We start from the raw sequence: 27,462 nt of genomic DNA on the forward strand, positions 1-27,462 counted from the left end.
TCTGCCATCAGCCTTAGGATGCCGTCATATGCAGCTAATGCAGCGTAACTTGCGTACTGAACAGAGCGCAAAACAACGTGACGATTTACGACGAAGACGTAAACGTAGATTAGCGCACAAGCTTTGGCGTACGTCGTACGCGCCTCCAATTGCACATGACGTTACGTAGCTGCGTGCGAAAACATTACTCGAGTGCCCCGGTGTATCATTTTATCCTTGTTCACCATTTGGTGAACAAGGAAGATAAAATAATACACCAGGGCACTCGGGTGAGGTCTCCGAACGCAGCCCATTGGGTGCTTTCCAGCAAGAGACACAGATCGACACGGTGTAACGCAGAGAATCGTTTTATCCTCGTTTAACAGTGGCAAACAACAAAGATAAAACTATTTACTGTGTTACACAGTGTCGCCTGTGTAGTACGTCGCTGGAAAGTACCCATTTACACCCAAGCTTGTGCGCTGTCCACGTTTACTCGCGTCTTTGTCGTAAGCTGTTACGATAAGGGCCTGAGCAGAACGGCTGTCTTATGCCCTTAAGACAATGTTTTATGTTTTAAGCCTCTGTCTTGAGGAACGCACAATAACTGTCTTATGTCTTAAGGCCCGAGCACACGAAAAAACTTGAGCTGTAAAATTGAAGACTTAAGAGAAATGACCAATGGCTGTCGAGAATGTAAGCAGCCATTTTGATGCTCGAGCAATGCTGAAAATTCTAATTGAAATTCGTAAGTCTTAAGTCTTACTGTTTAAGTTTCTTCGTGTGTTGCCAGTTTTAGGGTCTGAACAGTTAATGGCTGTCTGGTATTGTTAAGTCACAAGGCAGTTGTTGTTTTAAAACACAAAACATTCCCGGGGAAAAAAAGACACATAACGAATTTTATTTAACTAGACAACACAAGCGCGCGCCTCGCGTGCGCCATTTGCTCTATCTAAAAATTCGCATGGTTTGACAGCCGCAAATAACACGACTGCAGCATGTTGTGTCGCACAAGCGAGACGGCCAATCGGATTATATCCAAATTCCCGATCGTGAATCCTTTCTTCCAGCGTGAATTCGTGAAAAGTGAAGAATGTTTATTAACCAATATTGAATTCGTCAATGAGATTTTTCACGAGTTCACGCTGGAGGAAAAGATTCACGATCGAGTCCCTGATGTACGAGCGTATGTTCGCCAATTACCTCTCGGTCTCTCAGATTGTAGCCGAACCCCCATCGGCAGACGCTGAGCCAGGCGCATAACGAGAGCATGAGCAGGATAAGAGCGAACGGGGACGCGTGTATGTGCACGACGAACATTTGTTCATGTCACTCTACGTCGTGGTGCCACCTCGTATCTCCCTTCAGCTTCTTTGGGCGACGCATACCTTCGCCGTGTCGTCAAGACCGAATTTCTTCGACGCGATTTCGCTCCCCATCCCTGTGTCGGATACAGCACGAATCCATTCTTTTTAATTTTCCGATTTCGGAATTCCGTTTCCATTCCATTCCGTTTCCTATTTCCGTCCCAAGACTTTGAGAACTCAACAAGGATCTACTTTTACGTCGCCAATTATGCTCTGGAATTATTTCGAGTTCATCATGAATGAACAGCGTACGTTCATTTCATGAGGGATTTAAAAAAGCGAATCCTTCTTGAGTTCACAACGAGATCACCTGCGCTATATGAGTATCAAATCTTTCCGGGTCGGCTGCTTCGTGATCGGTCCCGTCAAATGAGCCTCGTGAAAGGGATATTTGTTATTCTGACAAAAACCCGTCAGCAGGTCGTCAATAATTCACGCAACATTTTCATGCATCGGCATTCACGAGTTTTTCCCGATGACACCTTGGAAATAACTGGAAATTTTGTAAAGGTGATATCCGTTAACTGGACACTGACAGAAAAGATTTACTTCGGACAGCGATGCATATCGAAAAAGTGTCTCGTTTCTGTTTTTTTTCCCCCCGCTAAGTTCCGTTATTTTCGGTAAGGCAGCGAAATTGGTAGTAACCGTTTGATCGATAATTCGCGGTAGCAGCACGTGGGGACGGTCAACGGGTATTTCGAGCTCGAAACGAATATTTTCCGATGCGAAAACGACCCCTCGGTGTCCTCTGAGAGAAACAATTCGCTGCGCAAAAGATGCCTCCGAAGAAGAAGAGAGAAATCGCGCCGAGGAAAGAGGCTGCGCAGGAGTTGGAACATCCTGAGTAAGCGAACGGATGAGAATTCACATTGTGAGATCGTCCCAAAAATCCAGTTATGTTTTCTTTATTCTTGACTTTACCTATTAATTATTCGTTATCCACGGTGATTTTTAGACCAATATCATTCCGAACTGTTTGCGTGTTTTCGTTTCGAAAGAGTAGAATGAAAATTCGGAGTAAAAATGGAAGTACGAAATCGAGATACAGGACTGAGCGATATTAGGTCCGTTATTCTGTAGACCGGAAGCGGAAGTCGCGGAGACAGCGGAGCCGGAACCCCCGAAGCAGGTGTCCCTGCTAACCGGGGAACCTTATGGGCCGCGAATTCGTCTTGTTAGCGAGAAAGCCGAGGAGGAGAGCTCGGACGACGAGCCGGAGTCCGAGAACGAGGAAGACGCCAGATATCTTCAGGAAGATCATCCGGAAGTACCTTCCGAATTCTGGAACATACAGAAGCTCATCAAATATATGAAGGCCGGCAACCAGACCGCCACCATGGTATCCTTATGCTTGCTGAAGGACAACGATCTCACCGACAAGGTTTGTTACGCTCCTTTGTTAGAAGATTTATCAGTTTATACATTAGGCTCCAAAAAGTGTCAGCTATTACATAATGGACTGCATATAGACTTGTTGTTTCTTCAATTTGCTTCGTTCTCTCACTCGTCGATCTTTTACTTTTTTCAATTTGAAATAATCTCTGTATTCGCATGGACAAATCTCGTGCGTGGTGGTGCAGATCATACAGAAGGTTATTCAAGAAATGGGCGGTCTCGAAGTTCTAGTGAATCTCCTCGAAACGAGCGACATTAAATGTCAGAACGGCTCGTTGTCAGTTCTGCTGCAAATCGCGACTTCCACGGAAATGAAGCGATATTTAATCGACTTGGACATCACGACACCATTGATCCAAATGCTGAGGCATCCAGCTAGAGATATCCAGGTTGTTAATCGACGACCTTTATCGCGATAGCTCCTCTTTATCGGTTTTCTCATTTATTACGCGCGAGATGCTTAATTTAGGATATTCCTATCGATTTATCAGTCGATAGCAGTTTCCTCAATTTAATAATATTGACGACCCAAAAACTTCAATTCTTTACGTAGTTATTGCTTCTTCGTTTTATCATATTATATTAATATTAATTTGTTATTCTATCAGATTTTGGCAGCCGAAACGATGGCCATTATAGCTCGTGTTAGAAAGGCCAGAAAACAGATCAGAATTCGCAGTGGAATACCGCTCATAGTAAGTTATCCGATTATATTCGTTAATATTCGAATAATATCCATTTCTATTAATGCAGATTAACTTCAACTTCTTGGTTTTGCTATTATGTCTTTCTGGCTCCAACGAATGAGCCCGTTCCCGGACTTTTCTGAAATTGCTACACACACGTTTAGTGTCTAAATGTCAAAGCATGTTTTCCAATGTGTAATGTGGCCAACATTACGATTTACTGACTCTCGGGTTTTTATTTGACAGCTGGACGTGATGGACGTACCGGACGAGGTTCTTCGCCGGCCATTCGACGACTTGAGCGAGGCTAGCAAAGAACTCGTGGCCGTCGCCATTGGCTGCGCCAAGGTCCTAGATTCCTTAGGCAGCAGTCCGAAGGTCAAGGAGGAGCTTCGCAAACACGGTGTCGTTCGTTTGATGTCGCGTTTTCTGAGATCGAAACACACTCAACTGATCATACCCACGATGGGCATCGTGCAGCAGTGCGCTGATCTGGTTTATTGAATTTTTTCCCTCTATCTATTAATGAAAATAATATAATCATCTGTCCATGAAAATGATTTTAATTAAGTTGAAAAATGCATATAATTAATTATGGAACACGTAATCATATAATATTGCTATATTAATAATAAAAAAACCTGTTAAACATCGTGAAATTTAAATGTCGCTATCACAGACCGCTACACTTATTCAAAATCCATTATCGCATTTATTAAACGGTTATAATTAGTTAAACTCAATTTCATAAATTTAAATGTTTCCCTATTGTTGGTGTCACATTTAGGTATTCGCATATTTGCAGAATGTCTTCAGGGAGGCGTTTGAGCGAGTGGGCATTATCAACGATTTGGTGCGACATTTGAAGAATGACAACGTGAAGCTAAAGGAGAACTCCGCCTTGGCCATTTTCAAGTGCGCTTCGAATCGGGAAACTCGAGCGATGGTGCGTCGAGCCGGCGGTCTGGACCCACTTTGCAAACTCGTGCAGAGCGACAAGGTGCACGCCAACAAGCGTCTGCTAGCCGCGGTCACCGGCGGTATCTGGAAATGCGCCATCAGTCCAGAGAACATAATGAGATTCAATCAGAATAGTCTGGTAGCATCGCTGGTGCCTCTACTCGAGGAGAACGAGGACGAACGGGTGTTGGCCAACGTCGTGGGCGCCCTTGCCGAGTGCTGTAAGGATCCCGCTAACAGGAACGTCTTGAGGACTAACGAGGGTCTACCGAAACTGGTAAAGACCGTTCGAAGTCGGGAGAACACTTCTGTCGTGATTTTCTTCTCTCTCCCTCTCCCTTTGTGTGTTATTGGACCAAACTTTGCCTCTCTACGTGTCAAACTTTGTATGCTTGTACATTAGAATCAAAAAAGGAAATAAGACCAACACAGTGGTAGTCTCAAAGATGTGACGTTACGAAATATCGAAATGTTTTTCCTTTTCGAATGAAGGATAATTTTTATGTATCTAAAATTATGTACATGGACACGAGATGTTTTAATTATATCACGTGTTTCAATGACTAGAATTACACTAATGTAATTACATTACAGCAAAGAGCGGGATAATTATTTAAAAGATTGGATGGACAGGGATATCTTTGATATTCAGAATAAGTATTCGAATGGAAATAATAAAATCGATAGTCGTGATTCTTTTAACGATTCTCGAGCAATTATTAGATGAATGCTCGGCGTGTGTGTTAATAATTAAATAACAATCAATTTTACTGGAATATCGCTGTGTTGATCCATTTACGTTTAATTATTCCATTCGAGTTTATATGAGAGATAATTTCCAAATGAGGCGAAAATTGGATTGCGCATCGGAGGGGTTCGTGAGCACCGTTCCCGATGATTAATCGAATTAACGTGCGCCAACGCCGTTCGCGCGACGATCGATGTTTCCTCGTTAACCCCGGTATTTGGCGATACCGCAGAATGAATACTTCAGAGATCTTTGCAGATTAGACTATTGAGCGCCACGTACGAGCCATTACTGGAGAACGTGCCATTGGTGCTGAAAGAGTGCGCCGTCGACGAGAGATGCATGGACATTATCAACGACCCGGACCATCGGCTGGACGGCGTGCGATTAGTTTGGTCCCTGCTGAAACACCCCAGCGATGTAATCAAGCGTAACGCTTGTCTCGCTCTGGTACCCTGCATCCGACACGCCAAGGATTCACCGGAAATGGTGCGTGCCTTCGTAGGCGGCTTGGAGCTCACGGTCAGCCTCCTGGAGAGCAAGGACACGGAAGTGCTCAGCGCGGTATGCGCGATGATCGCGGAGATCGCTACCGATCCTGAGAACTTGGGTATCCTGACGGATCACGGCGTCGTGAAAAAGCTGGCCGCCCTCGTGGAAACTGTTGGTTCACCGCCGCTCACGGCGTTTCTTTCTCAATTCTGTGCGGCTGCTTCATGGAAGATGACATACTTGCACAATAAGCGTAGTGTCAGCGGACAATTTAAACTTTTTTTGGTGAACGTGCGGAATAAAATTTAATGCGCGCTTACGAATGTGCTTCTTATCTTATACATATGTATATACCTGTAGTTCCTCGTGGTTTCTCTATCGAGTCAATTATTTAATTATGCTAACCAAAAGATCACTCCGTGTTTTTTCCATGAAGTAGTCGCATTTAAAGATTTTACTGACTATTAAATATTTTTAATCGATACGTCTGCGAGATAATGGAACTTGTTTTTTCAAGGACGACGAAAATTTGCGGGCAAATCTGACGTTGGCGATAGCCTATTGCTGCGATTGGGATCGGAACAGTTACGAATTCGGCAAATTAAACGCAGTCGCGCCGCTCGTTAATTACATGACGAGCAAGAACAAGGACGTGTTGAAGGGTGTTTGCATTGCCGTGTACCATTTGAGCAAGGAGCCCTTAAATTGCGTGACCATGCACACCTGCGGCGTTATCAAGGTACAATTAGGATCTTGCGTTTGTACACGTTAATATTGTTCGATATTTAAGCGCAACACTACAAAATCAAATCCTTAAAAAATTGTAGAAAGAATATTCTAAGGTGAAAATTCCTCACAAACTCTTGTAAGAATATGAACTTAGTATTATAAATGTTTATAATAATTGTTTAATATGAACAAATAGAGATATCTTTTACGAATCAATAGATATTTTCAAAATAGAAAGTTTAGTAAAAAAAATAAAGTCCAGTCATCTTTTTTTACATTCTTTAACATAATTTGATTAATTATCGGTTCAATGCACCAAGACGATAAATTGCATTTTCTGTGCTCTTCAAAAATACTAATTGAATCTGAAAATGTTAATGAAATTTTTTCAAACAGCACGTATTACGCTTGGTGGGCTCGGACGATCCAGAAGTGCAGATTGCAGCTGCATCTACTATTCGTCACATAAGAAAGCTCGCGTTGACTGCAGAGAAGTTTCACTTCAATGAAATGTAATTTTCTCACACTTTTTATGAATTTGAATCCTAAAAGCACAACCTAAATTCTATTTTAATGAAAAATGATTAATATTTCGTTTCTTACTTGTAACTCTAAATATTGGTAAATAATTCTTAGTTTATATTTGGTAAAATTCTAAAACAAATATTCATTTTATCGCAATCTCATTTATACCGGAACTTACAATAGTATTGTGCTCTTATAAATACATTTATTTGCGCTCTTCAGGATTAAATTATTTTAGTTGTTTTGCTTTTACTATTTAATGAAGCTGCTGTATACAATCATTTGGGGTTTTCACAGGAGCTCGTTACAGGAAATCGATTTCCGTTTGTGAATGACGTCAGTTAACAGCGGAAGAGAGAAAAAGAGAGGAAGAAGAGGAAGTGAATAAAATTAAAACATTTATTGTGGTGCGTGTATAGTGGTTTTAATTTCTATCAATATATCTAAATTTACATTTTTAAAACCCGTAATATTCTCTTCTCGGCAGTACCATATAAAGAATTTTGAGAGGATGGAAAGTGATGGAAAAAGACATAGAAAATTTTCCCTTAGATTTTCATAGGATTCACAAATGGAACACCGACTTGGTCGGACACGTGGTTATTAACTACTAAATTGTACAAGGTGGTGATTTAATTTGAGCAATATACACATATCCTAAGCTTGTTTCTATTATTTCAAAATAAAAGAGATTTAAGGATGTCGATAAAGTATACCATAAACATAAGAAGACGACTGCATGCAAGTTACGATGCACTCTCACATATATAATGTACAAATTTAAGCTAATTGTGCGTGTCGTTCCATTGACGACTCATGAACTAACTAGAAGGCATAATTCCTGATTCGTATCAGAAGTCGCCTTACCACGATATAACAATTAAATGGCAACATTAGTTATCAAACATTGAAAATCTTTAGATTTATCGATGTATATTTATGTATCTGAATATATCATATATCATTTCCCTTGAAACTTTACTATTTTTAAATATTTAAATCATCCTTACTAGCTTCTCAACAATGCCTGATAAACAACTTACCTAGTAAAACGTACCTAGTAAAAGCCGGTTTCACCAACATCAATATGATCCTTTTCAAATTGATACCGTAAATATTTCAAGATAAAAATCGATATATAATTAATGTTACTTAAAAATTTTTGGAAAAAAAAAATTAGATCAGATTAGAGTTTAATGTTGGTGAAACTTTCCTCTAAAAGTAAAGTATTCCAACACACAATATATCGTAAACGATTACGCAAATGGCAAAGACACACGCGATCAGTCTATCCTATTATACAAAAACACTCCAGGTTTTATTTTCAGACTGGCTCGGAATTACCATGAACGATAAGCCGAGCCTGTTTAAAAATAAAACGCTTTTCCATGCTGAAACTTGTTTTAACCACGATATTCTGTAATTTTGAAAGCAGGCTATTATATTGTAAATGTTTTTTTTATTTTCAGAGGGGAGCTTTTCTCGTTCGTGCATCCTTCATTATCTATTCACAATTTTGGACAGCTTTGGTTTTCCCTGATCCACTTGACAGTTGCTTATTGTATCTAGGATATTCAAAATTTCTATTTGTTTGGCATTTTCATCTTTGTAGTCGTTAATGTAACAACGCTCGATAATATTATGTAAACCACGAAATCCATGCCCTCTATCTCTCTTTCTCTCTCTCTTTCTCTCTGCTAGGAATGAGTAAAAAGGGAAAGACACAAATGGACTTTCTATTGTGCTCGACTTGTAGCTTCATTAATCTTGCTTGTTGGTCAGCAATGCCTCCGCCGCAGTCTTGACTGCTACAAAAATAATGTATCCTTATATTTCTGCTTTGACTGATGTTCGCAACTAAATATTCCTCTAGCATATCGGTCCACATTTTATGGGAAAGCCAGATTATTTTTTGTTGTTGTGTTGACAACAACAGCCTTACCTGTTTCACGTGCATTCGACAAGAGTCTGTCTAATCCAGGCTGATATTGTATGAACTTTGGACGGACGAGACGGCGATATAGGATCAAGGAGCCGTTATATTCAGTTGGCGCCATCAACCATACATAGAATATACACTGTGTACATAAATTCATAATTTATAACATACGGCAGGGTCTGGGTATCTCTAATTTTGAGGAGTCCTATAGAGCGGAAATTTATAATGGTGTGGGATGCGCAAAGCCAGAGCGATCAGTCATAGACATAGAAAACGGAATGGCTGCGATTGGTACACTTTTGCTCCACGCGTTCCGCGTTTCCGCTCCACAGGACTCGAGCTTGACAAATCGAATTAAGGTTATACCTTGAATAGCCAATAAACCGGAAACCAGCATACGATGTACTCGGAAAAGAATTCTACTATGGTGAAAACGGCAAAAACGACCCAGTAAGTGAGCCACTTTGAGTCGTCTTCTTTCTTGGGACTTTCCAACGCCTTCATCGATTGATACGCAGGATAAACAAAACCGACTATGTTACACACTAGTTGTTGTCCTAATCCGAAAACCAAATATAGTGCCAGCAGCACCAGTGATCCTATAAACACAAATAATACATGTGATAATAACAGTCTTTCTGAAATACAGCACAATCTCACTGATCCAGCGCTACCGTGGACCTTTTTTGAGGCAAAAATAGTCGGCAAAGAGGCAGACATCTGTTCAATCTATTTTCTTAAACAATACATTTTTTGTACCAGACGCAAAATAATAGTGTAAGTTTAATTATATACTATATGACGTCGTTTATCATCAACTTCCTATATTTCTTGCAGCTAGTGATCTAACAATTAACCCGACGCAGTCTGGTTTTTAATAAGTATCGAGTTAACGAGATTGTACTGTTTCAATTTAACGCTCCGCAGGAATTTTAATTCCGCAAACGGGCGGAAAATGCGGATAAATGCAGGGTACTCTAGAAGCGATAGAGCGGCGGACTCGGCGAAAAATCAACAGGTAGCAGATTTTCGGAAAAGGTCTCGAAACGATGCTGTTCGAGATTATTCATCGGAGAAGCAAAAACGTGACGTAAAAAAAAAAGAGGCGAAAAAAGGCAGGCACTCGTTGCGTAACGAGCGGCGGCGATAGCCAGTTCCGTCCAACTGCGGGAACGCATTAACGTGCGGCTGAATAATTATCTAAGTGCGTGCGGTCATGCCGGCCAATCAATAAGAATGACTGGAAAATCCGCGTAATCGTCAGGCGCGAGGCTCACCGACAAAAACGTATAGCCGATCGACGCCGGTCTTCTCCTCCGCGAGGACGAACATCTTCGTCCATGGCTTGCTCTCGTCCTTCAACGTCTTTTCGAGATACTCTTTTACGGCGACGATCCGGGCCATTTTTCTGGATTAAACTGTCCTTCGACGGAGCCGTGTGCGCGTTGGTTAACCGTGTACCTGTTCGCCACCAGAGAGAGAGAGAGACATGGCCGACGTTCGATATCGACCGATCGACGCTTCTTTCTTTCTCGACCGGCGTCTCGCGAGAGTCGAGAATCTCGAGATATCTCTACCGGTCGCTGTTCAAAAATGCGCACGACACCAGGGGCCCCGATTCTTCAATTCATTCGAAGAAACGTATACAAAAATTCTGCTCCGACAGAAAGTTGAAAGTCGACTGGTTAAAAGCCACGCGAGTAGCCAATCAACTTACAACTGTTCTGTAAGAGCAGAATATTCGCATACGTTTCTCCCTCGAACAAATTCAAGAATCGAGCCCCAGGAATCCACCCCCTTTTTCCTTTCAAACGCGATACTTTTGTAACAAAGAAATTTTTATTGGTTTTTTTTACAGATTTAGCTTTTTATTAACATATCAACAAACGGCTCAGATTTTAGGCGCACGTTATATCGTAAGAAAGTCCATCTTCGTGATAACCTCGTACCGAGAATAAATTAGGCTGCGAATTTAATTCCCAAATTATCAAGAAAACGAATCCTCTCCGGCTCGTCTTATTATTGCAACGCGAGAGGTTACGCGCGCGCAGCATTGAGACCGACGTCGGTGCTCAACGGTCGCGCCCGAATTAATCTCGGCAATATCAGTTCTCCTTCAACGAAATAATATACATCTTCAAATTGAAGAATCGTGTGCGGTTCTGTACATCTCTATACAACTAATCTGTAGGTCTATGAACATTGAGGATGTGGCGTGTGACTGTAAAATATATAATATTTTACGAAACGATCGTTGAGCAAGTTTTAAGCGTTCACGGCTGGCCCGAGTCGGGCGTGCGATAGGGGATTGAAGGGTGTCGTATTTCGAATGCCTTTCTCTAAACAATTGGTATAAATATCGGCGGTCAGTTCGCTCAATGGGATCTCCTTGTCGTTCTTGGCAGCTTTCATGGCGTCGTCCACCGACTTCCTGATTTCGCCCTCTATTGTCTGGAACAGAAAGAGCTCGGGTGTTGACACAAATAGTCTCAAATAACGTTAATCGCGACGTATAACGAGACTGACTTTAATTTCGTCCGCAGTGACGAGATTGGCATTCAAGATTCTCTCCTTGAAGCTGGTCAGGGGATCCCGAGTCTGCCGGACCTCCTGCACCTCTTCTCGCGTACGATAACTGGTCCCGGGATCCGACATGCTGTGTCCGCTGTACCTGTACGTCACAGTTTCCATGACCATCGGCCCCTTACCCGACGTGCAGTGATCGATAGCGAATCTCGTAGCTTCCCTCACGGCCAGCACGTCCATTCCGTCCACCTGCGATACGATTTCCACGTGAGTTTCGTTTATCCGAGTGAAACAACTTTTGTTTCCAAGAGAGAAGATAACATACCCATATTCCAGGAATATAGTCGCCTCTCGTGTAGTATTCCGTGCTTGCCGCGGCGCGTTCCACGCTGGTGCCCATCCCATATCCGTTGTTCTCGCAGACGAAGATGCAAGGTACGTCCCACAGTTTGGCCATGTTGTACGCCTCGAACACCTGCCCTTGATTGGCCGCGCCGTCGCCGTACAACGTTAGGCAAACACCGCCGTTGTTCAAGTACTTTTGTGCAAAGGCGATCCCGACTCCCAGAGGCACCTAATCGCAGCGACGTTGGGGTATTAAGGAAAACTTTGGGACGACAGGCGGTGTTAAATTGAACTTTAGGATCGATGTGTGAACCTGAGCGCCAACGATGCCGTTCCCTCCGTAGAAGTTTTTAGAATACATGTGCATGGAACCGCCCTTGCCTTTGGCGCTGCCGCCTTGTCTGCCTGTGAGTTCCGCGAAGACGCCAAACACGTCTATGCCCATCAAGTAAGTCCATCCGTGTGCGCGGTAAGCCGTGATTACAGCGTCCTGAGACCTCATCGCGGCCTTCATGCCAACCGCGCAAGCTTCCTGCGTGGAGAAACGCAACAAAGAACATTGTAGCAGTTGTTAAGCAAGTTGTTAAGCAAGATCGATGTTAAAAGGAGATGCTGGAAGGTCTTTACTTGTCCGGAGTATAAGTGACAGAAGCCCCGAATGATCTTCTCTTTGTACAAGTTGCCGGCAGCGGTCTCCATACGACGTATCGTGTGCAGCTGCTTGAACATCGCGATAGCGTCGTCCCGAGTCACCGTCACCTGAGTGGACGGGCCGTGGTCCAGTTTGTGCAGGCGAAAGGGCTTGGTCTCGAAGGAGGCCTCGGTAGCATAATTATTTTTCTTGCTCGAGAAAAACGAGGCCACCTGGAAACATCAGCGAGTGTACACAGGCGTGCGCACGCGGAACCGCCGTCTGCGCCGAAAGCACCAGTCTACCTTCGCTCGCTCGTCACACGTCGACGAAAGATAGAAGACGCTCTCCGCGCTGACGGCGTGACATAAAAATACGTCGCGGTGCAACTGTGTGACGCGTGCGACAATGCGAGGTTTGCGTTGTCTCGTGAATCAGTGGTGGTGTTCCTTAAAAAAAAAAGAAGAAAAGGCCCAAAATCTCGGGCACTTGTGTCAACGAGTCAATCGAGCCGAAAGCAAACACAAGCGGGGCAGCGTTAATGCGAGAGCCGCGGCGCGGCCAATAATTACCTCGTTCCAGCTCCCAAACTGGCGAGTATGCGAGATACCGAGGAAAGAAGAAGAACTCGTGAATTACGGTGTCGCAAGTGACCAGGGGTCCGGGGGGGGGGGAGGGGAGGGGAAATTCGTAACGAGACCCTGACACGGAAAGCAGGACGCGGGCTGCTTAGAGGTCACGCACTCGGTGCACTTACGTTTCGCCGTGACGACTGCGCGGCGACGTTCCTGAGGCAGCTCGGGATCATCTCCTGGCGACAGGACGGGAATAACAGCGGGGACAGAGTTCGCCTTTCGCCTCGTGACGGAGCTCGGTAGCGGAGCAGTTGCGGGCCTCGTCTCGTCGCGCGGGGGATCCACCTTCACCTGACACGAAACCAACACGGGCTAGATCTAGATGGTGCACGAGGGAGTGCACCGGAGTGCAGACAGCGGGAGGCGCAGCGCGCGCGAATTTCAGGGCGCTAGAGACGCGCTCTCTCCCCTTTCCCTGCGCTCGCTTCTTCTCTCGCGCCGCGATAAGAGAAGTCGCGCGTCGAATGCACGCGGCACCGACGCCGCGCCCGCGGATCTTTTTCCACAAATTAAAGATCCGCCACTGCTCTTATCGCCCTCTCGTCTCCAGGGATGCGGTGACATTAACTGCACTCGCTGCACATAAAACGACGCGAGATAGCAGAGGACAGGATCGCGGTGGAAGCGAGAGAGACTGCGACGAGAGGTGCAGAATAATTGGAGAGACGAGCAGGCACACTCTCGATCCGCACTTTCTACACCTCTCGGCGCAATGACAGCGTAATCATATGTTTTTTTCGAAAACGTGGGGGTTTCTCTCTTCAACGCGCGGAAAACAATGAAAGGTAATAGTACGCTCTCCTTCAAACATTATCTCTCTTTTCTTTTTTTTCTTTTGTTTTATCTATTTCCGATAACGATACGCCGTGGGTTTTACTTCACGGGCGTGACTTCGGGCAATTTCAGAAACGAGTTGAGGTTCACGCTCCGGATGGGATGGAGGTCGACGAGCCGCGCGAATACGAGCGGAAAGTTGTCACCTTCAGAGACCACGGCAGATTTAAGTTAACGGCGAGAGAGTACAACGGTAATTCTCTCAACGTATATACAGCGAGGCTGAACGATCTGCGGGAGGACACGTTGCGTAGAGCGAGACGGAAATGGAGTAAGCGACGTTCGCGCACCCGGAATCTTTTTCGCGCCGCGTATTTCCGCATTATTTAACTTGACGTGTGTTGCAGTCGATTATCCGTATGTGGAGGTCTCACGCCTGACCCTGGAGACTCCAGGAAGGTCCTGCATTTTGGTAGGAGTACTTTACAAGGACCAGAGGCTGAAACCGTCTTTGCTGCGCGACCTCAGCAAGGAGCTGCAGCTGGAAGCTCAGCCGAGCAACAGTTACGCGTCGGCCGATGACAAATTGTTTCTGGAGGACGAAACGCTGCGTGTAAGATTAGCAGGCGGTCACATGGACGTACAGGAAGTAGTCACGGGGCTTGTCTGCGCGGTGCTCGGCCGTGAATTGGAGAACGGGACGTTCTGGGTATGCGCTCACACAGTTAGTCTACGGACAGAAATCGAATTTGCTGATGTAAAACTTTGCTCTTAGGTGGAGGATTGGTGTTTTCCAGGGTACTCCCCGAAGCCTTCCAGCTCGAGCGTCTCGTCGGTGGAAGATGGGAAGATTCTGCTAGTGTCCGGATTAGATCTGGTTAGTAACACAGACGAGCTTAGCTTGGATTTACTTTCGGAATGGCTCACCGGAATGGCGGGGTGTGCCAGTACTCAGAAAGAAGAAGCAGTGATTGCTAGAATTATTATCGCTGGTACGAAAACGTTCATGCCCTCTGACTTGCGATGGTAATTCATAGTGTAAATGATTGCGTAGGAAACGCCATTCGTGGTTCTGCCAAAGTATACAGTCATAAAGGCTATCACGAGATCAAGTCGCACGACCAGCTTAAGATCAAGGAAGATGTGATGGCGATGCATAAACTTGACGCCTTCCTCAGTAATATTCTCCACTGTTGTTGCGTTGTGCTGATGCCGGGGGAGTTTGATCCTACTTGCAATTACAGCATGCCCCAGCAGCCCTTCCATCCGTGTACTTTACAGAAATCGGCCAGGTAATACGATACGTCGAATCTCCGCGTCGAGCTTCCTTTACACAATACAATTTAGATGTGATACAGGTTTAAGAGCATGCACGGTGCAACTAATCCTTGGATCGCAAGTATTGGAGGTCGTGTCGTGGCCGGTTCTTGCGGCGGACCGATCGTGGATATCATGAAAATCGCTGGATTAGCCCAGCTGTCCCCGTTGGAATGGCTGGAACGTACTTTAATCTGGAGGCATTACGCTCCAACCGGTCCCGACACGCTTGCGACTTATCCATTTTTTAAAAACGATCCATTCGTTATGGACGAATGGCCGGACATATATTTTGCCGGAAACATGGACGAATACGATACAAAATTAGTTACAGGTAGGATTTTCTAAAGTCTAACTTGATTATCAACGTTTCTTCTTGTGAAATAATTCCTACTTGTCACGTGTAGCCGACGAGGGACATGCGGTGAGATTAATATGTGTTCCGAAGTTCTCGGAAACCAAAACAGCGGTGCTAGTCAATTTACAGAACTTGTCGACACAGCCTGTTTCATTCGGTGATGGGCTGGCATAATAATTTGTATTATATAAAAAATAAAGTAATTGTTTATTGTATATCATTGCAATGGAACATCGTATAACATATTGTCGTATAATCTTCACGTAAGGAGCGCAAGAAGATTAATATAAACTTTGATCAAGTTTTTCAAATATATAATTAAATTTATTTATCTGAATATATATTAGAACACATATACTTTATATATAGTAAATATATATTTATTTATTACAACTAAGTAGCCCGTTTGTCGTTACATATACCTTAATAACGCATTACATAAACTTATAATAATGAATTAAAGTGTAAAGGAATATAAAAATTTCTTGTAAAGTGAATTATAATGAATAATGAGTTTTCATAATTTCATAACTCATTCGCTATTTGTTTACATGTGAAAATTGGCAATCTCTTAAATTTCTTCGCACGTATGTAAGCACTTACACATTAATATAATATTTCTCTGGTAGTCATTTCTTTATTATCATTGTTTATTATCGAAAAATAATATAATGCCCCATATGAAATAAATCTTGTAATATTACTATTAATATATATACATATATGTATATATGTATATACTCTTATTCGTTTCTGCGATGAATACTATCTTTCTTTGGCACATACAGTATTTTCTTAGATTATTACCTCAGTCATATATAATACATCGTTAATTTTGATAATACTTGCAGAGATGCGTTGGATATTTTTAAAACATAAACGCATGCACGATTAAAGAAGGGAAGACTAATCGAAATGCCGTTGAGGATCTCAATCTCAATTCGTGCTTTATCTCGGTGTCGTTCAGCGTTGTAACTTTTCAGAGGCCTGTAACATTATCCTGGTCCTCTTCCCACCGCGAATGATTATTGTGATAAAAATTTTGAGTTTCCGTACCGCAGGATCTGGAAGCAACGGGAATGTTTACGCGAACAGTGGTCGATTCCAATCGCTGTTCGCTGTTTGGTGAATCCTTGCGTTCGGAGTCGCTCGTTTGCTGATCTTCCGATCGTTCCTCGCTTCTCATAGCGCATATCACATCTGTAAGAGCCACTATGTAATTTTTAGCCAGCGTTAATGTCTCAATTTTCGAGAGCCGCCTCTCTTTGGTGACGTGCGGGATCACTTCGCGTAAGGACTAGAAGAAGAAGAGTATTTACTTGTATGTTTACAAAATGTGTGTCTTAATTATATATTGTTTACTATATAAATAAGAATTAGATCTTTTCGAAGAAATTAGACAAATTTATTGTTGTACGTATTTCTTCGCGCAAACAATCTTTCTTATCGTTTTTATCCATTTTTACGTTTCAGGTATAATATATAATATCTTCACGCACCTGAAACGCATCGTTCAAGCTGTGCATCCGCATACGCTCGCGTTCATTGCTTTCCAGCCTCCTGAGAGTTCTCTCCCGTGCCGTATTTCCCCTGGAGGGTTTTGACAATTTCTCTCCAGAAGATTCCGTTCTTTTCGTCGTTCGTCGCAAACTCCTACCGCCCTGCGACGATTCCGTAGCCCATTTTGTCTCCCAAGTATTTTCAATCGTCACCTTAGACCGCATAGTACGTTCCTTTCTTCTAATGAAGATATAATTAATAAACACTCTCAGTAATTAAATCACACCGATCACGATTTTGGAACAATCTTTGTGACACATCTTTCTAAATGTATATATTTCCTTATTTATCGTCTCGAATTTAAGTCGAAAACAAAGAACATTAGAGTAAGAATATACAAGAAGATTTAATATGCGAAATTGACGTTTGACATTTTCTGTGACTTACTTTTTGCGAATGTCGGTGATCGTTGATTAATCGAATGTAAATGATAATACTTGATCTTGCTCCCACAGCTGGTGTTGTATTCGTCGATTTAACACATTTTAATGTCGCATAATTGTACGGCAAGTCACGTCGGGATTTTCCAAAATTTCAAACCGTGAACTGGGCGCCGCGTGTACTTGTTGAGCCACGCTGGAACGACTACTGACGTCGCGACGCCGGGGTGCGGCCGGCGCCGCCTTCCACCCCCGGTATTTTGTCATGTACTCTGTGTGCTCCTTTTCTTCCACCCACCTCAGTCGTTGTATCATACATTCATCGATACGCTACATCTTCATACAATCTTTGGCAATGTAGAATAACGAATATTTGATCGCGATATTTAAAGCGACACCTTCCGATTGAGAACACTTTAATTTGTATAAATTAATTAAAACTCGGCGATTTATATTCATTTTTTTCCACGCCATTTCTCACACGATTTCGTCAAACAAGTCGAATTAATAATGTTCACCAACCAAAAATGTGTACCTTACGTTTTAATGTGTTTTTCTTTCAATAGTTTGAGGCGAGTGGAAAAAACGAGTAGCCAGCGCTGGGTTTTGTACACCCTATATGTACAATATTCCCGTGTCTATGTGTAAGCGGGCTACAGGTGGGCGTATGACGTAATTCGCCCACGCGGACCCTCCTATCTACCCATTATCGCTCCGCTAGCAACAACTTAGGGATGACGGGGGTTTAATATGGACAGCTCTCGAATGCACCTGCTCGAATTTACATCATGTTTAATGAAAAACTTATTAAAAGCTGTGCAACCATTGGAGAAGAGCAGGGAAGGACATTCTCATCTAATTTAACGGGTTGACAATTTCACGACCAAGTTGAATTACATATTCGATTTATTTATCCATTTTACATTTACCACAGCAGGCATCGGTTTTTTCTAACTCAGATTCCTTGTGATTAGCGGTCCATGGCCCGCGGCTGATTGTGGCGTAGAAATCCATGGGATACGGCTGATCCTTGTCGAAATCTGCCATCCTAAGAGCGACGGCGCCTTCGTAGGGGGTGAGAAATGGTTTCTCGAACGCGACACCCCAGTCGATGCTCAATCGTGGACACGCAATCTTGAACAAAACATATTGACATAATTCCAGCATAACGTACAGATTTTTTCAGCTACGTTTATATCGACTCGATTGAAATTTTTCTTCTTTCATAGCTCTTTTTGAAATTATATCTTTTCAAGTTAAATTTTTGTTTCCTACTAGCTTATAAATCAAATATAACAATGTTAATGAAGGAGAAGGGAAAAACATCTTAAAAAAAATCTGATGTCCGCTTCTTATCAGAGGGTCGTACTTGTATGAAAGCGTCAACATTTTTGAACAGCTTGATTTTATCCGGGAATATCTCCGACAGCAATATCACGACATTTTCCTTTCCTAATGCCTCAATCCTATTTTGCAGAGTTCTCAACACATTAGGACTGCCCTGCCTGCCCAGAGTACTAAGCACTAAAGCATATTTGTCCGTTTCTGTAGCACGTTGTATCGCCTCGTTTCTGGTCTTCAGCATTCTCTTGTGATCATAAAACTCCTCGGTCAACTTTTTCGCGTACGGGTCGTACTTGAATGCCCTCAGTTTAGGATTAGCGATCATAGCAGCCTCCAAGTGGAAGCGGCCATCCCCTATGTAGACCACAGCATCGGCGCAGCGGACTTGCGGCGCTGTGCATCCTAAAATCTTTAAAAGCCATTTTACCTATCGTGTCAACTTGATGATTAAGTGTATTAAAAAACGCATCGTACTTCTCCAGGGCTAAGGGGCTTGCTCTGCGGCACCGAGACTTCGTAACCTTCCCTTCTCAGTTCCGTCGCCACCGCTTGTATCGTTGTAGCAAACTGTATTGTACTGACCAGCGCTACCTTTGTGGTAACTGGTAAAGTGACTTTCAGGCAATCCACGCAATGCGAAATGTCAATTCTTATGTTGACAAATACATAGAGCACTTTGATACCAGCAGTCTGATCCACGGGTATGAGACACGAGTGCCCATAGTGGACCAGGAAGTCTGCATTCAACGCTCGTGTCGTGTAGTCGTCCACACAGCAAGCTCCTGCAGACAAACGGCGTTACAAATGACTGAAAACATTGGGCTACTTGGTTAGCTTTACCGTAAGTGACGTCGGCCATAATAACAGTCTCTGCTTCGGTGAAGTCTTCGACAATATCAGCTATGGTCGTGGCATACATCAGGAGGCCTTCCGGCATCTGGAGAGCCACTCGCTTCGCCTTGGCCTCCCTGATTCTCCATATCGTCTTGTGTATCTCGAAGTTGTAATTCGTGGGCAAAGCCGCTACGGCAGAATTCAGTAGAGGATCGTTGAGGAGTTCGTCGGGAATCTTGCTGGCTCTCGTGGGAGCCTTGAAAACCTTGCGTACAGGCTTCGCCTTGATAACCACCACGGAATCGGCCATCTCCTCAAGCCTCGCGGCCGATTAAGTTTTCCCAAAGATATTTCGGCACTGGTCTACACAAGCGTCATATTGTTTCTGAATAAGCGGCAATTGCACAAACGAAAAGAGGTGCAAGTCAGATCGAGATTAGGTTATGGACAGAGGCGAACATGTGGAGTCGTGAAACGTATTTCGACATTTTACGAAAAACTTACTGCGATATACGTACGAGTTGCAGATTTCCGCGCGGGTGTATTTATTTAAGGGCGAAAAATAAAATAATTATCGGGAAGTAAAAAAAATAAAATCTCAAGCAGGTCCCACCGAGATTTGAACTCGGATCGCTGGATTCAAAGTCCAGAGTGCTAACCATTACACCATGGGACCTTCGCTAGGAAGGTTCTCTCTATTACCATCTTTAGGAAAATGTATACATATTCGAATAAGAAGTGTCGCTGTTTCATAAAGAAACGAGTCAGTTGCGTTTCGTACGAGATTCTAGTCTTGAGAAAAATAATTTTAAGAATTAATAATACACTCGTGTTTTCCGTCTGTTCAAAAACAACATAGAAAGTAGGCACCTTCAAAAATCTCTTCTGTCATCTTTCTTTTTTTTAATTATCGACGCACTTTTCTACTTTATCGATCGCTTTGTCGTTATTAGCTGTTTGTATAGAGCATAGACCTATATCCATAAACATAATATATCTAGACCGAGCATTGAGCAGGGGGGGGGGGGGGGGAGAGAATGTGGTACTATCTATGATATAGATTTTCTAACCTCAAATACTTGGCGCTGATCGTTTGAACGTCTGTCGTTTGCACGTGGTTTGTGCAGCTCGAGTCTGCAGATTAATTCCATATATTTACGTTATGGATACTTACGATATTTTCAAGAAGCTCGCACTGGGCGTCCAATTCGATAAGACACGTTTTCGGTCAGTCGCAGAAAGATTTCAGGTAACTTAATCAGGTAATTTAATCTCTCGAACGATAGTTTCTCGCGTGCTTCTTTAGTATCAGGCTAATATATTTTTTCGAATAGATGATAAAACCGAAGAAAACTGACGATACGACGGTGAAAATAAAGGAGGAAGTATTAGAGCCTGATACAGGGGGCAATGCAAAGAGAAAATATCAAGATGAAAACGAAGATACTAAGGAGATAACATTGCTGAACGGACTGTTGAAAAGCGAGAGTGTTCCAGCCAAGAAACGTACAAAAATCTTGACTACTGACAAGATGTTAAAGCTGGAACAAGAAAAGGTTTGAGATTTACACAATGAAGTAAATACAAAGAAAAAGAATCCCTTTTATTTCATACCTAGGGTGCTTTCCAACAAGAGACACAAGGTGCGTTTGGGCAGCGCGCTTTTGGTGCTAAAAGCGTCTTCTATCGTTGTTCGACGTATAGTGAGTGACGAAGATAGACTGATATTTTCAGCGCTAATAGCCTGAGGGCGACGTCCCACGGAGCAGAATACGCGGAAGCGGAATCAGCGGATCGCAAGACCGTTTCGATGGAATTTTTTTAAGGACTCTATCAGAACGATCTTGCGATATTCCGCTCCATGGGACATCGCCCTGAATCTCTCTGAACGCAGCCACAGATTCATTTTTATTTAGTGATGGCAGACAACAAAGATAAAACAATTCTCCGTGTTACGCAGTGTCGTCTGTGTACGTTGCTGGAAAGCATCCCTAAAGTGTCTTTTATCTTTCAGATAAATCATTTGAGGAACGTGAATCGTATCTCCGTCACGGGCAGTCATGTACCTAAATTAATATTAGATTTTAATGAATTGAAGACAAACTATCAAGTGCCAGAAAATTTGTTGAATAATATGGCAAACAGTGGATATGCGCAGCCAACGCCCATACAGATGCAAGCAATGCCAATTATGTTGGAAGTGAGTAAATTTCTATATTTAGATTAATTGAGGTAACATTGGTAAATATTTTATTGTCTGCTTGTTTTATTAATGACAGGGTAGACAGTTACTGGCTTGTGCTCCGACGGGGTCAGGAAAAACTGCAGCATTTTTGTTGCCTATCATTTACAGTCTACGGGGACCGCAAAAGAAAGGGTTTCGCGCGGTTATCCTAAGTCCCACGAGGGAGTTGGCCAAACAGACGTACAGAGAATGCCTGAGACTGAGTGACGGCTATGACTTCAGAATTCATATAATTAATAAAGTAAATCAGGCTCTCACCAACTATGGGCCTTCAAGCTCGCAGAAGTTTGGTGAGTGTAAATTGCAATATTTTTGCAATTGCAATGCGGTATGAAAATTGCATAGAAATCACGTTTCTAAAATTTATTTGTGTTTCAGATATCTTGATCACTACGCCAAATCGATTAGTCTTTCTCCTAAATCAAGATCCTCCAGCCATTTCGCTAGAAAAGTGAGTTTTTCGCGGTTATACTTTATCGATTATAATCAGATTTAGGTGCAATAATATTCTTTTTGCTCTACTTATACAGCGTTGAATGGTTGATTGTGGACGAAGCAGATAAGCTTTTCGAGGAAGGAACTCGTGGGTTCAGGGAACAATTAGATGAGATTACGAGAGCTTGCGTTAACACAAATTTACGCCGTGGTATGTTCAGCGCGACTAACACACCAGCGGTATCAAAGTGGTGCCGTCAAAATATGAAGGGTCTTATAACAGTGACAGTTGGACAAAGGTATGCGCGTCTCGGTGAAATTCCATGAAAAACACGAAAACTCTTAATAATTATGTTTCCTTGTCATTACAGAAATGCAGCTGCAGAATTGGTAGATCAAGAGCTTATCTTTGTTGGTTGCGAAAGAGGTAAATTGCTGGAACTCAGGAACATTGTTCGAAAGGTAATTTGATTTTGTCGCAATATTTTATTACTCCTCTTAAATAGAATGGCTGTTACACATATTTTGAATTCTCAATAAAGGGTATATTACCACCGGTTCTGGTATTTGTGCAAAGCAAAGAGAGGGCTCAGGAACTTTTCCAAGAACTTATTTACGACGGGCTTAACGTGGATGTTATTCACGCTGATAGAACAATGACACAGGTATAGCAAAAGAAAGAGCGTTTTCTTCTAACAAGTTATTTAATTGTAAATTGCACATTAAGCATTGTATTTTTTCCAGCGAGACAATACCGTGCGTTGCTTTAGAGAGGGAAAGATCTGGGTTTTGATCTGCACAGAATTGATGGGCAGAGGTATAGACTTTAAAGGTGTGAATCTCGTTATAAATTATGATTTTCCGCCGTCTGCCATCTCATACATTCACAGAATAGGTATGTATTGGTGTTATCAGTGAGCTCTTAAAATAGAGCTGTCCTGTTTCTTTGACGACACAGAGAATATTGCACACTTCTGATTATTCTCCTTTCCCTTTTTTATGTTAACAATGTGCTCAGCTTCAAGTAGGAACTTTTCTTCTCTTTCATTGTATATGCCGTTACAATAAAGAGAGGTCGCGCTCTTATATAGAATATAATGAACGGACATTATCATATGTTAAGGTATCGTCTCGCTACCATCACAGTATTTCCTTGCATCACGCCAAATATATTTCGCGAAATAGTATGTTCAGAGAAACGGGACGGCGTCGATCTGCGGAAGCTCAGTTTTCTTACTTGAACATATTCTGAAACAGGTCGTACCGGTCGTGCCGGACACAAGGGAAAGGCCATAACGTTTTTCACTCAACAGGACACGGTCAATTTACGAAGGTATTAATCTCTACATCTACGTCCGTATAAATGTGTGTATTACAATAATATAAAATGTTCTTTTTCTTAGTATTGCAACAATTATGCGAGCATCCGGATGCGACGTACCGGATTACATGTTTGCTATGAAGAAACACAGCAAGAAGGAACGACGAAAGCTCGAGCGAACGGCACCCACGCGCGAAAAGATATCGACTGCACCTACGTATAAACGACACAAGCGAAAATCGCGTGTCGGAAAGAAACCAAAGCTGGAGGAGGTGTAATAGTAAGTACGATATATGATACTCATATGTCTTCGCAATGTAAATTAAAAGTTTAACAGACTGTTTCCATAGAGATTTTACATCAGGATATTTGCGTATAAAAAGATTTGAAGTGAAGGTAGAGATTTATAAATAATTTACTTGCAATAATACTTATAAAATCCTGTATAAATCTATAATTTGTGAAAATACATATGATACATTTCTTAACAATCATATGCTCTAAACAATAATATGATTTTTACAAAACACTTGTCATGGATATGTATACGGAGATTATTTTGAAATCCTCTGTTCTTCAATGGAAGAGCTAGATAAAAATACTATCGTCCATTATATGCGTCGTTGGATATTTAATAAAATATCTTGGGCACTTGAGAGGCACATTTAACATATTCTAACAGTATCCTATTTTTCTTGCACAGTTTCATTGCATACATTAGTTGCATTGCACATTATTAGGAATTTTCATTACGGGTATTCACGCGACCTACGTTTCGAACAGCCAATCGCATGGCAATTTTGGCATTTTATTCGCTGGCCATGGAAGATATCCTGCCGTTTTGAACACCCAGTAATCATAAGACACTTTGGCTATCAGACCTATCAGAAGTATCACTTCGGTAGCGATAATATAGTATATATAGTCGGTCCAGTCTCCCGGATACACGCACATCTTCGACGGCTCCAGATCTACAACTTTCTCCTTTACATTTTCGCACATTACTTCGTCGGAGTCTAATATTCGCGTTTGTAACCATGCCTGAAGCAAAAAGAAAACGGAGAAAAATACTTTAATATATTAACGTCTTATACTCTTTTTGTTTTGTAACGTCAAAGGATGGCTTTCGTCTCACGCATCGAGCACATAAATCGCATCCAATGCACTGCGCGCAATTGATGTTCCGTTTCCATTAACGTATCTATGCGCTCTTGGAAACGGAGCAGCTTTTGATGCATTTGATATGAAACGGAGGCTGTCTCCAAATTTACCGCCTAGCGCTGAAGATTCTATGCGTTTAATGCGTGAAACGGAAGACATCCATATTGTACCTTTAGATGCTTAGCGGTGTTACAATCGCAGTGTAGCTTGTTGCCTCCTAGCCTGACCAGATTTCTCGAACTCATGAAATTCTTATTGTGTGCGCTTGAGCTTAATATATATGTTGGCAACTAGAAATAATATTAATTTTATGATATATGACGAATACATTTGATTTTATCATTGAATTAAATATGCTTCTCTACTTACTGATTTAATTTTATTGTATCGTAAACTAAGGATGGCATAATTATCCAGAAACTTGGAGCCCTCCAACTTGTTTATCGAGGAAATATTATTATAATCCGCATAGAACTCTCGTAGATCTTCGTAACACGGGTTGGTACTAAGATTATCCAGAACTGTGATCTAGAAGAAAAATTCAGGGGGAAGCATCGCATTATAAAGAAGCACAGTTCGTACGTGATAAATAATATAAAGCCTCACATCTCGAACGTACATTATTATAGGAAACGTTGAGGGCTATGGTGTTTTGCGGCAATTTCTCGGGTAATTCCGTCAACTGCATTCCGCTACAATCTACAGTTACAGCGTGTGTAGGCGGCTTGCCCTCGATAATGTCTAGTCTCTTGATCTCGCATTGACATTGCCAGGTGTCACCTTGTGGACATTCTGTTTGCAACTAAAAGTCACGATTAATCCCAATTGCATCTCATACAGAAAGCTTTCGAGGACACGCGTCAAGACGTACCAAGCTCAGGTAAAGAACCTGCGAGAGAGGCACTTGTTCAGTTGTGTTGAACCAGTGCCACGTCGCCAAGGCGGAACACACCGTCTCGTTCTCGCGATTAAATGTAATTTGCTTTTCACCCGTTTTATTGATATACTGATACACATCGTGGCACGAGAGTATATTTGTTCCTGCAGAAAAGAAGGTGATGTGTTAATTAAGGCGATGTGTCAATGTTTGACTAAGATAACGATACCGAACGGCAGCTTGTTTACCTGAGATGTCTAACCAGAATTCTCGGCCGTTCATCGTATTCAAAGCTGGAAGGTAAGTGAGTTTATTATAAGACAGATCCAAGGTGGTGAGTTGCACCAAACGCGTCAGCGAATTATTTTCTACCTCGCGCAGCTCATTATTCGACAGATTTAGACACTGTATAGGCGTCATCATGCGAAACTGCCCCCGCAGTCGATTGATCTTGCCATCGGTTATGGCCAGAGATTTCAGCATCCTCCAACGAACCTCACTTACATTAAATACGTCCAAGGTTGCGTTACGTATATGCACGTAGCTTATGTTCGAGTGTTGAAACCCTAGACAAGTGGCGAAGACGCTTGAGCGTAATGAAATGCATACTGTACTCCGGTAAATAAAGGGGGAGAAGTTGCGTTGCAGCTCTTACCTATGCAAGAGAGGCCGTCCTCCAGAGTCTGTTGATCTGTATTGCAGCAGAGCGCAGCGTTGCCCTCCGGTACGTGCGCGAGGGTGATCCTCTTGCAGGGGCATCTGCTCGAGTCCGAGGGACAGTCCACTGGGTGCCTGTAGAAACACTGCTCCGGAAGAGAGTTGGAGACTCCGCCCGTACTCGACGTCTGCTGGTCCTCCTCCGTGCGCGCACTGGCTACCCCGGCGCAGAGGCACAGCATCAAGGCCAACCACTGCATCTGCATTCGATGTAATCATGTACGTTGCACGTAGAGTTTGCTGGCACCGATAATAATTCACGGGTGCTCGCCAGCAACGTACACAGGCGACACACTGTGCAACACAGCGAGTGGTTCCATCTTCGTTGTCCGCCGTTGTTAAACGAGGACAAACGATTCTACATTGTGTCAATTTGCGTCTCCCGCTGGTAAGCACCCGATATCTGGATCGCGATGAAGTTTACCTTCGGCGTCAATTGCCGCGGTCTGGTCCGCGCGCTCGAACGACCTCACTTGAAGCAATTGTCCCCCGGTCTGGGAAGAACAGTCTGCGGCCTCGCTGCTGCAATTAACGCGATGCTACGGCGCGTTTCCCCCGTTCCCGGGTTAATTCAATGAGCATACTCGATTGCCGGCGGGGTGGCGCAAATGAATTAATCCGTTTAACCGCGACCAACGACTCCGGATCGCTCGGGTCGACCCGTTTGATGAATCGAGATTGGCCGGTCGCGCGCGTTCATTACACTCGCTCGACGGCGAGCCGAGTGCCGCCAATTAAGCGATAAAACGGGGGAAAACGCGTCGTTATCAGCTTATCGAGCGGCTGTAACCGCGAATCATTATCGCCGCATACGCGCCGCGCTCGTCGACTGTTGTTACAATGCAAACCGCGACCGTACCTTTTTGCGCATCGCCGTCTTCTCTTCAATCACGCTCGGCAGATTGATTTGTTTTTTCCCCTTCGTAAAAATAGATACGCGTGTATCTAGGCCGAGGGTGTCGAGTGATAAAGCGATTTGCATTCTTATCGTCCCGAGGAAATCGCGATGGCTCCGAGGATAATTGCAAATCTCTATTACCGACTGCGCATAATTTTGATAGGGACGATATATCGTTTGATACGTCGATTCGTCGGAAACTTCGCGTAATTGCATAAGAACGGAAAGGGGGGGGGGGCATTGCGTATTTGCGTGAAGTTTACAACTGTGTGTGTATCACA

General features: G+C 43.0%; 8 protein-coding genes and 1 non-coding gene across 14 annotated transcripts in view; 3 read left to right on the forward strand and 6 right to left on the reverse strand.

Moving 5' to 3' along the window:
• The window catches only part of LOC105561323 (armadillo repeat-containing protein 4), a gene marked incomplete at its 5' end in the record, with an annotated part of 50,576 nt that extends 41,972 nt beyond the window's left edge, over positions 1 to 8,604 (forward strand). Inside the window, 8 exons of the mRNA XM_012011197.1 lie at positions 2,430 to 2,730; positions 2,930 to 3,133; positions 3,353 to 3,439; positions 3,677 to 3,925; positions 4,236 to 4,667; positions 5,397 to 5,801; positions 6,148 to 6,369; positions 6,756 to 8,604. Coding sequence (XP_011866587.1) covers positions 2,430 to 2,730; positions 2,930 to 3,133; positions 3,353 to 3,439; positions 3,677 to 3,925; positions 4,236 to 4,667; positions 5,397 to 5,801; positions 6,148 to 6,369; positions 6,756 to 6,875 — 2,020 coding nt within the window. The remainder of the gene's footprint in view (positions 1 to 2,429; positions 2,731 to 2,929; positions 3,134 to 3,352; positions 3,440 to 3,676; positions 3,926 to 4,235; positions 4,668 to 5,396; positions 5,802 to 6,147; positions 6,370 to 6,755) is intronic.
• Positions 7,291 to 10,326, reverse strand: LOC105561221 (receptor expression-enhancing protein 5-like). Of its 2 annotated transcripts, none has more exons than XM_012011006.1 (4): positions 10,101 to 10,326; positions 9,190 to 9,422; positions 8,827 to 8,962; positions 7,291 to 8,689 (listed from the first exon to the last, which is right to left on the reverse strand). In XM_012011006.1, the coding sequence occupies exons 1-4, from the start codon at positions 10,225 to 10,227 to the stop codon at positions 8,646 to 8,648; spliced, it is 540 nt and encodes a 179-aa protein (XP_011866396.1). In that variant the 5' UTR covers positions 10,228 to 10,326; the 3' UTR covers positions 7,291 to 8,645. The 2 variants fall into 2 exon arrangements, with proteins under 2 accessions (XP_011866396.1, XP_011866395.1); XM_012011005.1 differs by having other exon boundaries at positions 7,291 to 8,692; positions 10,101 to 10,325.
• Positions 10,327 to 10,643: 317 nt separating this feature from the next.
• Positions 10,644 to 13,254, reverse strand: LOC105561227 (probable pyruvate dehydrogenase E1 component subunit alpha, mitochondrial). The gene is made up of 6 exons (XM_012011013.1): positions 13,083 to 13,254; positions 12,322 to 12,558; positions 12,008 to 12,226; positions 11,675 to 11,923; positions 11,350 to 11,598; positions 10,644 to 11,274 (listed from the first exon to the last, which is right to left on the reverse strand). The coding sequence occupies exons 1-6, from the start codon at positions 13,131 to 13,133 to the stop codon at positions 11,089 to 11,091; spliced, it is 1,191 nt and encodes a 396-aa protein (XP_011866403.1). The 5' UTR covers positions 13,134 to 13,254; the 3' UTR covers positions 10,644 to 11,088.
• Positions 13,255 to 13,465: 211 nt separating this feature from the next.
• Positions 13,466 to 16,037, forward strand: LOC105561226 (DNA polymerase delta subunit 2-like). Its single transcript, XM_012011012.1, has 7 exons — positions 13,466 to 13,745; positions 13,867 to 14,065; positions 14,142 to 14,443; positions 14,510 to 14,726; positions 14,789 to 15,026; positions 15,093 to 15,385; positions 15,459 to 16,037. The coding sequence occupies exons 2-7, from the start codon at positions 13,897 to 13,899 to the stop codon at positions 15,581 to 15,583; spliced, it is 1,344 nt and encodes a 447-aa protein (XP_011866402.1). The 5' UTR covers positions 13,466 to 13,745; positions 13,867 to 13,896; the 3' UTR covers positions 15,584 to 16,037.
• Positions 16,038 to 16,131: 94 nt separating this feature from the next.
• LOC105561225 (class A basic helix-loop-helix protein 15-like) lies at positions 16,132 to 17,749 on the reverse strand. Its single transcript, XM_012011010.1, has 3 exons — positions 17,357 to 17,749; positions 16,909 to 17,149; positions 16,132 to 16,706 (listed from the first exon to the last, which is right to left on the reverse strand). Exons 2-3 carry the CDS (start codon positions 17,131 to 17,133, stop codon positions 16,389 to 16,391), a joined length of 543 nt encoding a protein of 180 aa, XP_011866400.1. The 5' UTR covers positions 17,134 to 17,149; positions 17,357 to 17,749; the 3' UTR covers positions 16,132 to 16,388.
• Positions 17,750 to 18,237: 488 nt separating this feature from the next.
• On the reverse strand, positions 18,238 to 20,200 carry LOC105561228 (diphthamide biosynthesis protein 1). Of its 3 annotated transcripts, none has more exons than XM_012011016.1 (5): positions 20,046 to 20,200; positions 19,534 to 19,890; positions 19,168 to 19,475; positions 18,719 to 19,102; positions 18,238 to 18,483 (listed from the first exon to the last, which is right to left on the reverse strand). In XM_012011016.1, the coding sequence occupies exons 2-5, from the start codon at positions 19,835 to 19,837 to the stop codon at positions 18,256 to 18,258; spliced, it is 1,224 nt and encodes a 407-aa protein (XP_011866406.1). In that variant the 5' UTR covers positions 19,838 to 19,890; positions 20,046 to 20,200; the 3' UTR covers positions 18,238 to 18,255. The 3 variants fall into 3 exon arrangements, with proteins under 3 accessions (XP_011866406.1, XP_011866404.1, XP_011866405.1); XM_012011014.1 differs by having other exon boundaries at positions 20,032 to 20,200; XM_012011015.1 differs by having other exon boundaries at positions 19,534 to 19,912; positions 20,032 to 20,200.
• Trnaq-uug lies at positions 20,132 to 20,203 on the reverse strand. The gene has a single exon. It is a non-coding gene; the product is annotated as a tRNA-Gln (tRNA).
• Positions 20,204 to 20,575: 372 nt separating this feature from the next.
• On the forward strand, positions 20,576 to 24,022 carry LOC105561230 (probable ATP-dependent RNA helicase DDX52). 2 transcript variants are annotated; one of them, XM_012011019.1, is made up of 11 exons: positions 20,576 to 20,776; positions 20,862 to 21,083; positions 21,542 to 21,727; positions 21,807 to 22,062; positions 22,151 to 22,223; positions 22,303 to 22,506; positions 22,579 to 22,669; positions 22,750 to 22,872; positions 22,952 to 23,102; positions 23,465 to 23,540; positions 23,611 to 24,022. In XM_012011019.1, the coding sequence occupies exons 1-11, from the start codon at positions 20,690 to 20,692 to the stop codon at positions 23,804 to 23,806; spliced, it is 1,665 nt and encodes a 554-aa protein (XP_011866409.1). In that variant the 5' UTR covers positions 20,576 to 20,689; the 3' UTR covers positions 23,807 to 24,022. The 2 variants fall into 2 exon arrangements, with proteins under 2 accessions (XP_011866409.1, XP_011866410.1); XM_012011020.1 differs by having other exon boundaries at positions 20,706 to 20,789.
• On the reverse strand, positions 23,968 to 27,402 carry LOC105561229 (protein halfway). Of its 2 annotated transcripts, XM_012011018.1 has the most exons (9): positions 27,143 to 27,402; positions 26,708 to 26,822; positions 26,222 to 26,483; positions 25,815 to 26,132; positions 25,561 to 25,730; positions 25,309 to 25,491; positions 25,059 to 25,217; positions 24,860 to 24,979; positions 23,968 to 24,569 (listed from the first exon to the last, which is right to left on the reverse strand). In XM_012011018.1, exons 3-9 carry the CDS (start codon positions 26,481 to 26,483, stop codon positions 24,297 to 24,299), a joined length of 1,485 nt encoding a protein of 494 aa, XP_011866408.1. In that variant the 5' UTR covers positions 26,708 to 26,822; positions 27,143 to 27,402; the 3' UTR covers positions 23,968 to 24,296. The 2 variants fall into 2 exon arrangements, with proteins under 2 accessions (XP_011866408.1, XP_011866407.1); XM_012011017.1 differs by having other exon boundaries at positions 26,708 to 27,402.
• Positions 27,403 to 27,462: the final 60 nt, after the last annotated feature.

The sequence above is a fragment of the Vollenhovia emeryi genome, unplaced genomic scaffold, assembly GCF_000949405.1.
Source record: "Vollenhovia emeryi isolate VEMERY1.0 unplaced genomic scaffold, V.emery_V1.0 DF939209.1, whole genome shotgun sequence".
Classification (NCBI taxonomy): Eukaryota; Metazoa; Arthropoda; class Insecta; order Hymenoptera; family Formicidae; genus Vollenhovia; species Vollenhovia emeryi.